This window comes from Galleria mellonella, unplaced genomic scaffold, assembly GCF_026898425.1.
Source record: "Galleria mellonella isolate WM207_F2 unplaced genomic scaffold, CSIRO_AGI_GalMel_v1 utg171, whole genome shotgun sequence".
In the NCBI taxonomy this organism is placed as follows: domain Eukaryota; kingdom Metazoa; phylum Arthropoda; class Insecta; order Lepidoptera; family Pyralidae; genus Galleria; species Galleria mellonella.
In genome coordinates, this window is record NW_026442014.1 from 1614198 (window position 1) to 1628614 (window position 14417).

General features: G+C 36.5%; 1 protein-coding gene across 11 annotated transcripts in view; it reads right to left on the reverse strand.

Annotated features, from left to right (window-relative positions):
• Positions 1-14417, reverse strand: part of LOC113518072 (obscurin) — a 177919-nt gene that overhangs the window by 79357 nt on the left and 84145 nt on the right. For all 11 annotated transcript variants that reach the window (XM_052892849.1, XM_052892845.1, XM_052892850.1 and 8 more), the window contains one exon: positions 8180-8311. In XM_052892849.1, the coding sequence (XP_052748809.1) occupies positions 8180-8311 (132 nt within the window). The remainder of the gene's footprint in view (positions 1-8179; positions 8312-14417) is intronic.

Sequence of the window (14417 nt, forward strand, 5' to 3'; positions counted from 1 at the left end):
GAATCACACGTATGTGCCCGTTGGATTGACGTGGCGACAAGGGCAAATAGAAATGATAAACATTTCTTTAGACACGTGGATGTTTTCCTAGCTCCTGACTCACCGGGAACGTATGTGATTGTGATGCCAAAAGGTAAGTGCGTGGGAGTATTATGGAATTGTGAATGGACAGTGGAATCATACTTTGTTATTATTATGTAGTTGATATTTTCATATTTTCGAGTACTCAATGAAGTGGTTACTGAATCTAGAGAGTAAGGTTGCATAATATCATAATTTTTAGGAATAGCACTGCGTGGTGTTACAGTATATTTCGTGATATTAGATTATGGTTATCAAATTGTATCAATTGAGCCATGTCAGAGAGGCAAACGTCAGCTTTTTTACTGTTTTAACACAATACACAAAAAATTGACTAAAATAAACAGTATCATATTTTTACGTCGCCGTATTACCCGGTATAGTATAGTCTACTTCCCCTCTTGCCCCTCCTTTCCTGTAGGTGTCGTAAGAGGTGATTAAGGGAACTTAATGGTCGAGCTTTAGGTAGCAGCATCCCTCTTAAAACATCTCTAAAAGCTTAAATGCGGTTGCCAATCCAATTAAAGTGATACGTTTATCGCTTGGCAGGTGGATAGACGCAAAAATATACCTTTAATAATATCCAGTAAATGTCTCATATAAAATCACCATATTTTATGCATGAGGGGAGCCTAGAAACCATCGTGATTGATTTATTGTTAGATACGTCACGGTGGGCTAACTGACCTGTTTTCATCCTCACCAATCATCTCTCACTGGTGCCCCGCCAATGTACGAGTATACCGATAGCGCAGGCGGGGTTACCATTTCATTATCTATTAAAAAAAAGCATAGAATAGGCTATCTCTTCCTTTCTTGTGGGTGTCGTAAGAGGCGACTAAAAGAGCTTATGGTAGAGGAATGGGCAATAGTGTCCCTCTTAAAACATCACCAAAAGCCAAACTGCGGTTGCTAACCCGCAAGCCAAGCGCGGCTACTACTGGCAAACCCCCTTTATGGGGGTAACAATATAATTATTTAAATGTAACTGCAGTGCTAATATCTCCATCATGGATAACTCTTTTTTTTTATACAACTTAGAATGACAAACAAGCTGACGGTCCACCTGATGGAAAGTGATAACCGTCACCTATAGACATGAGCAGTACCATGGACATAACAGAATATACTGTTTCGCCCATGATACCCCCTATGCATTGCCATTCCTGAGGACTCAGGTGTTATTCCTCTGTACCCTATAAATTCACGCCATATCCCACCCTTCAAACCAAAACACAGCCATGCAAACACAACTGCTTTACGGTTGAAACACGAATAGGACAGAGGTACCCTAGCAAACGACTTTTGTACAAAGTCTCCTTCTGGTGAAAATGTGACTGCAAACAAAACAATTGCTCCTCCAACCATACAAATGTCGCATTACTTCAAGCAAGGACATCTACAAATTGGCGTTGCATTTGTCACTCTGAATGCAATTAGACCGAGCAGTTTGTCGGGTGCGAGCTGTCATTGAGGACCCTAACGAGACAACCGACTGCGAATAGTTGGACAGGAGATTGAATGATTGCCCTGCATTGATTCATATGCATAGGAATTACCTAGTTGTACATTAAGAAAGAAAGAAAGAAAACGTTTACTGCCAACAACAAAATATTATATTTTTTAACAATCATGGTCATTATTTTAGCCATCATTCGTCCACTGCTGGACATAAGCCCTCCCCATAGACTACCATAAAGAACGGTTCTGAGCGACCTGCATCCGCTGACTCCCTGTAATGTATTTCAGGTCGTCACTTCATCTAATGGGAGGTCGTCCTTTGTTCTCCATCGGTTATCGGTTCTTCGAGCTATATGACCAGCCTATTGCCACTTCAGCTTGCTTATACTTTGGCCTATGTCGATTATGTCGGTCCTTTTGTGGATATCTTCGTTTCGGATTCTATCACGCAGAGACTCCGAGCTCAGCCTTCTCCATAGCCCGCTGAGTAATTTAACAATAGAAAAGAACAAATAGAAAAAAAAAACAACAATTCACACTGAAAAGGTTTTATTGGAAAGAGTAATAAAAAAATTTTGTGTCCTGAGGCAATGTATGTCAAATTAAACCCAAAAGACGCAATTGCTCACCGTCATCGTTTGTTGCTCTCTACTGGCACATAACCGATATATTATTTCGTTACAATGTTATCCAGGGCGAGGATATGAAGCAATCGTCACTGCAAATTGCTTACAGAAGTTTGCTTCCGTTATTTTGTACTTCAAAGTTCTCTGAATTCACTCATTAAGTGCTAGCTGCTGACAGAGATACCATTTAGATGGAATTCAGATCAAAGTAATTTCATAATTCAGTACAGAAAGCGAGCTAAGTAAAATATATGTGTATTTTTTCAGATTGCTAATGAAAGTAGGATGATATTTTTTATGTTTGGATATAATATAAAGTTCAAATTATCTAACTATGGGCCGAATTTTTTATGACATATCACGCGTATTTTTTTTAATGTGATTAAAATGGTGTCCCTTTTGCGCTATAGGTATAGGCTGGCGAGGCACCACTGAGTGATAGATGAAGATGAAGGCAGGTCAGTAAAGCCTTCGTGACGAATTAACCTCGAATTGACCACGACGGTTTACAGAGGGGCCGTGTGGAGATCGACCTGACTGAGTCAATGGTAATCTAGCAATGGAATTAAACGACCCCATTACTAACAATGCGCTATGTCAGATCGATTTCCGCGTAGTCCCGCTCAGAAACCATCATGGTTCTTGGAGAAATAGTCTTGAATGACCAGCAGACTGAATGGATCAATCCAGGCCATCCCTTAGCATACTGCCTATTTATGAGAAGTCTATCTCTAAGAAAAATCTAGAAAGGAAAGTATCCTAATAAAAATATTGTCACAGAAGGTGCGAAATGAGAATTATAGGACTGCGGCACTGCCTCGCTGTTCAACCATAACTACTAATGTTCAATTTGATGCAATTTTCAACTTCTAAAACCCTGCGCTCGTGTACGGTACAGGTTCCATTGTCTTACTTTTATGTAGGTACACTTAAATTTAGTCTTTGTATGTGATACCTACTTAAATGTTTATTATAAGGACTTGACGATTGATAAATATCACAAAGCTGGGGAAACAAGCCCGCAAAAGCTTTGTAATGGTTGATATCTTTGTACTTGTTTGCCGTGAACATCTCTCTTTGTTTTCAATAAAGAAGAATCAATAATCTTAAAATAATGCCTCTTTGTTTAAGTGCGATGAAAATTTTTGACTAATTTGACTAAAATTCTAAATATATTTTTATATCAAACAACATAACATATTTATTTATCCTGTGATCAAATTGCATGTCAGATCTAGGTGGTGTGACGATTTAACACACTGTTTTTAACTTAATGGTTTCAGATTATTTTCAAGTTAGATTGACACATATACTTTCAAGTCACTCATTTTTTCAATTCATGTCTTCAGTTCCACTAACCACAACCAAGAACTGTGCCAATTTAAATAACGTCCACTAACTTGGGTATTTATATTATTTACTTATTCTAATAATCCTTGAATAGGACTTCCTATTTTTAAAATGACAAAGTTCACTGAGTTGTAAATTTTTTGGTATAACAAATAATTAGAGATTTGAATCTAAATCCAAAACTACACTATCATAGCGAATGTAACTATGAAAACTCAAAGCATTAAAACGTCTTATTGCAATGGAAAATACAAAGAGCTTCATTTTATGGCAACGCTACAAAGTAATATTACGCTTGTTAATCTGCCCCTGAGCTAGATATCTAAACCATAAATCTAGAATGGGATCTGTGGCCAGAGTACTGGAAAATTTGCCAGCGACGCGGGAAACACGTGTACTACTAAATTATTTTATGATACAAGCATTAGTGGTTTCTTAGAGCACCTGTGGTAGGTAAGGACATTAAGAGATGTAAGATAAAAATAGAAATTTTATGCATTAAGCATAGCAAACAAGCTCACCAAATGGAAAATATTACCATCGTTTATATGTAATCATGCATGTACAGAACAATTCTTCGTGAAGTCCCGGCTTTGAATGGGCCATTTCTTCTTTTCTCATGGGTGTTGTAAGAGGCGACTAAAGGAACTTATACGAGGAATGGACAGCAGCATCTCTCTCAAAACGTCACCAAAGGACTAACTGCGGCTGCCAATCCGCCTACCAAGCGTGGCAAGCACTGGCAAATCCCCCCTTATGGGGGAGGCTTATGTTCAATAGTGGACAATTAACGGCTGGTATTATACTAATATGTATAGAATTATGAACATCATTAAATACATTAGACGCATTAATACGTTGCCATTCTTGAACCATTCGTACCCTGTAATTTCACCGCTATATATGAGTACTAAACGGAAATACACCAATGCTAAAAGCACAGATGCTGTTTAACATTTATTTAGTTTACAAAACCAAACAAGGAATTTGCGTACAGTAAAATTTAGGTACTTATTCTATTAGCACTGGAGACTGTTTGAACTTGATGGAATTTAGATATTTAAAAGTTAGAAAACACTTATAACGCATCTACAAGATCCTTAAAAAGATAGATTAACAATTCTCTATCAGAAGTCTGATTTAAAAACTAAAATGGTTTCTCTCTATAAAATGAGGCTTTTAATTTGACCATAATTTGGGTTTATTTTCTTAATCGCTCCTTTCAATATTGTAAAAAAGAAAGAAGATAAAAGTTTTTATTCTTAATTCATCGCCACATATAGAAAAAAGTTCAACTTAAAATCTCAAAATACAATACGATGCCGTGGAGATTAATACAGTCTACTAAAAATTTCATACAAAGTAGATATACATTAAACGACTAGTTGAAGTGATTTAGATGCAATAAAGATTTTAGTATGTAACGAAATTTAGAGGCACAATGATCCAGATACTATACTGACGCAAGCAATGCCCAAACGAAACGCAGAAGCCGACGATCGACTTGGCTGCAGATAACTGTAAAATAAAATCCCTTTATAATTGCGCTCCAGAATTTTGCATTTGGAATAAGTAAACGGAGATGCGTGTCTTATTATTGTCAGCAATCATGTTGAATGTTTACGATTCAAGCGCGTACCAAAAATCTCGATCATAATGGCATCATGTTTGCTGACTTCGTTTTTGAAGCTTGACTTGTTTTCCTTTAGTTTGATTACATATGAAACATTTTAAAAGTTTACTCTTCTGTCGGAAATATGTTTTCTTTAGGGACTAAATCCGACTGGATTTGAACTTTATTTAATACTCTCGACCCGGTTCTTAGAGCAATAATATAAGTAATTTATTCATGCATCTAATAGTTAGAAATAATATTATATACAGACTTAAATATACGCTCCCATTTTTTAAAATGGATATTAAGTCTCTATTCATCATGTGAGTTCAACACGATTAGCAGATGGTGGCTAGTAGCCAACAACATTAACAGAGATTTCAACGACAACCGGAAACAACGGCTTTAAGTAATTCTCAAAGTACGGAAGCAGTTAACTCTTTGTGATCACCACTGAGCCTCAGTCGCTGAATGAAGTGTGATAGTTTCAAGCTAACAACAAAGACGTTAAAGAGGCTAGCATTATTGGTAATCATTAAAGTTACCGATCTTTCTTCATCTAAAATGGTAAGAAGTTGATTACATTTTTGTATCGGTCATTATTTAATCTTATCCTGATGCGAAAATTTGGAAAATCTATCGAATGGATTTTATTTTATACAAAATAGAATGGCAAACAAGCTGACGGCCCACCTGATGGAAAGTGGTAACCGTCGCCTATAGACATGAGCAGTAGCACGGACATAACAGAGTATACTGTTTCGTCCATGACACTTCCCATGCGTTACCATTCCTGAGGACTCAGATTCGAATGAAATTGGTACATGGGTAGGTTATATTATCATTTAGCACATAAAATACTTTATACTTAGCACATATATCGCCATGTGGTCCCAGAATAGAATGGGCTACCCTTTCCTTTCCCGTGGGTGTTGAACGAAGCGACTAAGGGATTTTATTTGTTAAGGAATTGGCATCAGCGTTCCTTTTAAAACATCGCCAAAGATTAACTGCGGTTGCTAACCCATTTGACATGCGTGGCAACTACTAGCAAAACTCCCCTTATTAGGCTTATGTTCAATAGTGGACAGTTTTCGATGCATATTCATATAAGCGCAGCTACGGATACTGCCAGTATAGTTAGTTAGACTAAGATCAGGACAGATAAGTGAAAAAATCTAGGTCGATCTATCACATTCTATGTATTTTTCCAGTTTTTAGAAAATTGCCATCCTTTCATAGCTTCCTTATGTATGAACATACTGATTCTATGAGTATGAACATTCTCCCAACAAATCAGCATGTGAACGAAATGAAGTATAAAAATTAAAATGTAAACGTACTTTTTTTTTTTATAGAAAACGCGTTTATTTTTGTTTTTTTTTTAAATCACAAACCTTCTGAATCGAATTATTTTAAAAGTCGATATTTTTTCTTCAGATCGTATTTTTTAGTATCAATCGAGCAATATCTTCACGCATCTATTGAAATTGTATATGTCATATTTCATCAATGAATAAATTATCATCACACACAAATGTGTGTGCGTGTGTGTGTGTGCGCGCGTGTGCGTGTGCGTGTGCGTGTGTTTAAACGCCTGATTCTTTTTTGTTAGCCAAGAAAGCGTCAAAAATAAGTTGATTCATGCTCTCTATTCGTTCGTTGGTTATTCGTTATAAAAGTCATACAAATTAGTCTCCGTCTTTAATTTCATTATTTCCAAAATTACATCATAATAAATCCTAAACAGCGTGTGTGTGTGTGTGTGTGTGTGTGTGTGTGTGTGTGTGTGTGTGTGTGTGTGTGTGTGTGTGTGTGTGTGTGTGTGTGTGTGTGAAATTACTCGCCGTTTTACGGTCACCCATCCAAGGCAAGACTACACTTAGCGTTTGACATTAATTGTTACTTTAATTTAGTTAGAGGCTGCATGAGTAATAACTCAATCTCCAGTATTTTACAGTCTCCTTCACGAGACAAAGATGTGTAGACTGACGTAAAAGCACCAATCATGACAAATCCACGGAACAGACTTACTTTTAAACACCGCTGTGACCCAGGTTGTCGGTTTGCGTGCAATAAATTTATCAAATGAAAGACGAATGCATCTGGAAATATTTTAGGCAATTGCGAAACATTACTGTATTATTTGTAAGTTATGTTTTGCAAATTATCAGCATTACTTGAAATTTTATGATTTGCAAATGAGTAAACCAGAGGGAGACTTTGTACAAAAGTCGATTGCTTAGGTACCTCTGTCCCATTCGTGTTTCAACCCTGAAGCAGTTGTGTTTGCATGGCTGTGTTTCGGTTTGAAGGGTGGTGTACGGCGTGAATTTACAGGGTACAAAGGAATAACACCTGAGTCCTCAGGAATGGCAACGCATGGGGGGTATCATGGGCGAGACAGTATACTCTGTTATGTCCATGGTACTGCTCATGTCTATAGGTGACGTTACCACTTTCCATCAGGTGGACCGTCAGCTTGTTTGCCATTCTAAGTTGTATAAAAAAAAAATAGTTATCCATGATGGAGATATTAGCAATGCAGTTACATTTCAATAATTATATTGTTCTAATATTGTTTTTAACCTAATGGGGTCTCAGTTTTGTTTTAAATGTGATTATTTCTATATGTTTTAGTGTAATAAAGAATATTCAATTAATGAATTATATTTCTATATAACTATAATAATATCAGCTAAATATATTGTAACAAGGACATTATGAATGATTATAAGAATTTATAATCATTCATAATGTCCTTGTTACAATATATTTACAGATTTTTTTACCTCTGTGGCAAAGATGCATACGGCCCAACTGATGGTAACGGTTTGCTGTAGCCTACGAACTCCTGCAATACCGGGGGCATCACGCATGCGTTGCCGATTTTGAAGAAATCTCTCTATTTACAGATTTTTTTTACAACATAGGAGGCAAACGAGCATGCGGCTCACCTGATGGCAAGTGACTAAAAACAGATTCTCTAAAATTGTAAACACTAAATATGTCGAGTGTAGAGAGGAATAATGAACCAGCCACTTACTGTCTTCTGGCAGCCAGCTCCGTCTGCCCCTGTTCTGCCGTCTTCTTCTCGTGCAGCACGCCGGCCGGCACCAGGCCCTGCCGCGTGCGTAACTCCCCCCCACTCACATCTTCCACAACGCGCACCAGCCATCTGAAAGTGAGAAATATATTTTTTTATGAAACTTGGAATGACTAGCGTAATAAAAAGGAGGGAAAGGGATTGTTAGTAATGGGATTTCACATGCCCATTGCTAGCAATATACCCTAACTGGTCGAGTTCCACATTGTTACCCCTGGAAACCATCGTGGTTAATTTATTGATAAATGCGTCATAATCAATTGAGCTTTTTTTTTTATACAACCTAGAATGGCAAACAAGCTGACGGCCCACCTGATGGAAAGTGGTAACCGCCGCCTATAGACATGAGCAGTACCATGGACATAACAGAGTACACTGTTTCGTCCATGATACCTCCCATGCGTTGCCATTCTCGAAGACTCAGGTGTTATTCCTCTGTACCCTGTAAATTCACGCCATATCCCACCCTTCAAACCGAAACACAACCATGCAAACACAACTGCTTTACGGTTGAAACACGAATGGGACAGAGGTACTCAAGCAATCGACTTTTGTACAAAGTCTCCCTCTGGTCAATCTACTTCTATCTTTATCTATTATGTAACCAAATATAAGAGGGGAAAAGAGATTGTTAGAAATGGTTCGGAATGGCCCCTTTGCTAGCAATACACCCTATCAGGTCGATCTTCAAGCGGTTCTTTCTGGAAACCATCGTGGTTAATTCTTGTCAAATTCTTCACGTTGAGTCTACGGACCTGCCTTCATCCTCATCTATCACTGGTGCCTCACCAGCATATACTGATGCTGGCGAGGTTACCATTCTATTTTCAGCCATTAAAGAATCAAATATGAGAAATGTAACCAAACTGTACTGGTATCAATAGGAGCACCTAGAACGTAACCTTCGTTGCAATAATACTCTCCAATTATCTTTCCCCTCTCACCGTACTGGTTACGCTTCAAACTATTTTCTCCTACATTCTTCACGACTCTGGAACGCGCTTCCTGATGCCTTTAAGAGACTATCGACTAAACCATCTTTCAAAAAATCCGAGCAGTAAGTGCTTTATATTATTCTCAATTATGTGTATAATATAGTATATATCATATATGTGTAAGTATATTTGTTATTCATATATATTTATTCGTTTATATATGTAATTTTAGTATGTATGTATATCAATAATTACTAGTAGCGCATTCGAGTATTCTGACACTTCCCTATGGTTGACTGGGAGAGAATGCTTTTAGCATTAAGTCCGCCATGTACACATATTTGTACTAATGAATAAATAAATAAATAAATAGGAGCTCCCAGTAATTACGTGCGAATACATAGATAGATAGATAGGTACTCTTTATTGTTTCCTCCAAAAGATTACAACACTAAACTTAACTTGTTCTTTTTAACGAAATATCAAATGAGCGTTGTCTACGTAATTAATAATAATAATAATTAATTAATATAATTACTCCTCTCCATCCAAAGGTTGCCTGGAAGAGATCGCTCTTAGCGATAAGGTCGCCCATTGTTTTCTCATTGTGATTATTTCTTATAATTGTTTGTGTTTATAATACATTTAGGTACTATTGTAATCTTATGGAGGAAATAATAGAGAGTATCTATCTATCTATCGACATAGGTTACTTTTAAGTCTAGTAAAATAAATAATATATTTCGGTGACGCGGACGAAGTCGCGGTTAAATACTAGTTATTAATATACAAGAACAAGGCATTGGCACCGTACACAGAATGTCATTGTTGGGATGTCAGTATGACGGAAGCTTTTAGCTGAACCGTCAATGAGATGTGCAAGTGAGAAGTGACGTCACGCAGCGGTCACCCACCCCGGGTCAGCGGCCGGTCTAGACTTCACCTCCATTCATTTAGATATTTTATGGCCCAATCAATGCCGACAGCCGAGCTTGTAAAAATGGTTTATTTACTATAATATACTAGTAACAGATGCTGGTATAGAATAGATTAAAAATACTGTTGAATTAAGATCCTCCTCTTTTTCGAAGTCGAATAAATATTTATTTATTTATTAAACTTTAATACACGTAGATAGTGTAAATGGCGGACTTAACACTATATGGCGTTATCTACCAGTCGACTGTAGACAGGAATAACACAAAATATAAGTGACGCTGTAACGTAATAAACAATATTAAATTAAAACAATAATAAAAAAAAACATACATGTAATACTGATATTACCTACATTATACATACATATATATGTATATATACATATATATTATAATAATAAATAATATCGGGCGAAAAAGTACTCAAATTCAAAAGAAAAACATCAGCGTTAGAGAAAGCAAAGTGTCTAAAACATGGTATTTCTATGGATTCTAAATAAAAAGTACATAGTTTATGCTTGAACGCCAATTTGCTTTATAATATTTTTTATGATACTTAGAACGACCTACTGCTCACCTGATAGAAAGTGGTAACTAGCGTCGGGAGACATATACACCACACGCGTCACCATTCCTGAGGATTATAGTGTTATTCTGCCATTTCCTATAATTTCACTGCCATACTTTAATAACTAAGGAATATTTTTAAAACGCATGTTAATTTTTATTCGATTTTTATATAACTAGTCTGGCCATAAATACTGTTACATAAAAACTTTTTTTTCACTTTTTAATTATTTTAAATTTAGAACAGTTTTATTATTTTAAAAACTTCTTTCGATTTCGCGCCATTTCACATATTTTTTCTTGTTTATTATCAAATTATGATATGGAATGGGGTGTTAAAGAAAATAGGATTGCGATCACTGCAACTCTCATGCCCTGGAAACCATCGTGCTGAATTCCAGGAGTATTCATCACGGTGGGCTAACTGACTTGCCTTTTCATCTTACCTATTATCCCTCACTAATGCCCCGCCAGCGTATACCGTTTTTTAATGGATGATAATGGAATGGTAACTCTACCCGCGCTATCGGTATACACCGGCGGGGCACCAGTGAAGGATGATAGGTGAGGATGAAATAGGTCAGTTAGCCCATCGTGACGAATTCAACAAGAATTGTTCACGATGGTTTCCAGGGGGAACCATGTGGAGGGCGCCCTAATAAGGCTTAAGACACAATGGGGCTGTCAAATTCCATTGCTAACAATCCCTTTCCCCCAACTTATACCGTTAACGCAAGTAACTATGCCATTGTCGTTAATTAAAAAAATCCTAAGCTACAATAATCTCGTAATTGTGCGCGCATAGAAATTTCTAGAATGTATCATTTTAATTCAAGACGAGGTGACCGTAATAAAACGGAATAAAACTACTTACCGCGTAACACCTACAATAACATTTGTCTCTGTGACTGATTTTTATGACGGTTGGATTCTACTAAAAAGTTATAAATCCATCCATGATTAGATGTTGTTCCAGATATTGCTTTTTAAAAGAAAGAAAAATGATCACTCAGTATATTTCTCATGAAACGCAATAAACGATAATAGGAAACATGTTATTATTTTTCATTACAATTTCGGCTAGTAGCAAACGTTTTTTTTTTATACAACTTAGAATGGCAAACAAGCTGACGGCCCACCTGATGGAAAGTGGTAACCGTCGCCTATAGACATGAGCAGCACCATGGACATAACAGAGTATACTGTTTCGCCCATGATACCCCCCATGCATTGCCATTCCTGAGGACTCAGGTGTTATTCCTCTGTACCCAGTAAATTCACGCCATATCCCACTCTTCAAACCGAAACACAGCCATGGAAACACAACTGCTTCACGGTTGAAACACGAATGGGACAGAGGTACCCAAGCAATGGACTTTTGTACAAAGTCTCCTTCGGGTAAGTCACTTTAGATATGGGTGATATTGGTACCGCTCCAATATCTATATATTCGGTTCTTTTTTGACATTGATGACGGAAAAAGGTCATTACTTATTGTGATATCACCTCTACCAGTCGGATATCTATATTACTATATACTAGTAACTAAAGGGTTCTTCAAAAGGGGGGTAAAGAGGTTTCTTCAGGGTCGGTAACGCGCGCGTAATACTTCTGATATTGCAGGGGTTCATAGGCTACGGTAACCGCTTACCATCAGGTGGGCCATATGCTTGTTTGCCACCTCAGTGGTATAAAAAAAGTAGGGTAAAACGTCAGATTGAGATGAAAGGGACGATTATAGCACAGTATGATAGGGTAATGTTTACAATCATGTACACAACTGCACGCACACAGAACGCCGGAAGTACGTCACAATGCAGGTTAACGGCGAACGTTGCGCAAATCGAGAGCAGTCGGCTAAAGTTCAGTATTTCTATCTGTTTATCCGATGTAGGAAACAGTACATGAATGTTAAGAGTGTAATGATTACATCATCAGCGTTTCAGTATTTTAAATAAAAAAAAGCCGGTCAAGTGCGAGTCGGACTTTACTTTGAGAGACTTTGTATAAAAGTCATTTGCTTGAGTATTTCTGCCCCACTCATGTTTCTACCGTGAAGCAGTTGTGTTTGCATGGCTGTGTTTTGGTTTGAAGTATTACATTGTACTGTTACTCCATCAAATTAAAATCATCTTTATTCAAATGGACTGTCACTATTTAAATTGTTATTTAAATGTCACTATTTAGTAGTGTCCGACCGAAACAGGTTTTACAGCCGAAATCGAAACCGAACTTTCGGTCTTGTAGGCCTATCATGAAATGATTTCCGAAATTTCGGGGACGAACGAAACAGAAATTTGATGTTAAAATTACATAATACATGCCGTCTAAAATTATTAAAAATGTTAAAATACCGTTTCTCTGGACTATTAGGATAGGATTTATGATGAAAGAAATGTTAAGCTCCATTTACTGGCTCGATTTCGGTACGAACAAAAACACGAAATTGAGCCCGAAAATTCGGAATTTCATTTCATGGTAGACCACTTGGTCTCAGTTTCGGCCGAAACGAAAACGAAACTTACTGAAACATTTAAAATTTCTCTTTTATAGTGAAATCTAGTATATTTTTTATACAATTATTTACACAAATAGACAGATAGTTAAGCGGTTATAATAAATACTAATTAAAGTATGTAACAAATATGTCATATATATTTATATGTAAAAACATGTTAAAATTATGACTTACTTTTGAAAGTAAATTAAAAAAAAACAACAACACAAAGTTTCGGCGCGGCCGAAAGTTTAGGCAAATTTTTGGCCGAAACCGAAACTAAGGCCGAAAGTAGAATTTCTGGCCGAAACTAGCCGAAACCTAATACGAAACCGAAAGTTCGGTCGGACACTATTATTTCGTCACCACGTTACAAAAATAAAATATTTGTACATTTTTTTTGCAATAAAAAGAGAGACCTTGTACTTAATATTGTTATCTGTGATACAAAATCTGGGCTTGTTATTTAATACAATTTAAAAATGTTACCCACCACCAATAATAGAGGGCGACGTGTATAAATTAAAAACATGTGTTTACATTTGTCCCAGCTGTCCGCAAACTGAGCACTTATGGTACGACAAATCGTTTATTATTATTTTTTTTTCTATTATTATTTTAATGTCATGGTCATTTCCATGGTATTTTTATACAGGGTTAATCGTAATGTGTAAAAGTCGAAGTCCAGTTATAGCATTTTTATGAGGCTTAGAATGGCAAAAGGAATGGCTAGCTTACACCTTTTAACCAATAGTACATGATAATTCTATGCACTTATACATATGTATATATATTTATCTATTTACTTATTTATTTATTCACAATTTGTGTTTGTTTGTTGTATTTACATTATTTTAACCAGTGCCTTTTCTGCACTGGATTACCCAAATTAAATTATTTTCTCTCTAACTACACTGGGTTGGCTGGAAGAGATCTCCTTCAGAGATAAGTCCTCCCTTGCTAACAAGTTGTTAAACTAATCGCTATATGTAATGTTTAAGTGCAATAAAGAATATATATATATATATATATATATATATATATATATATATATATATATAAAGCTGATAGGTCTTTTGACCTGACTTTTGATAGAATGATCTACCTGAAATGAGGTTTACAAACGGAAAAACTAATAAACAGTTGTTATTAATGAAACTGTCTGTTACTCGCTAATTCTATGTTCCACATTAGAGAGCGACTCACTAAGATTAATAGACCTGGAAACCGTGTCCTGGTGA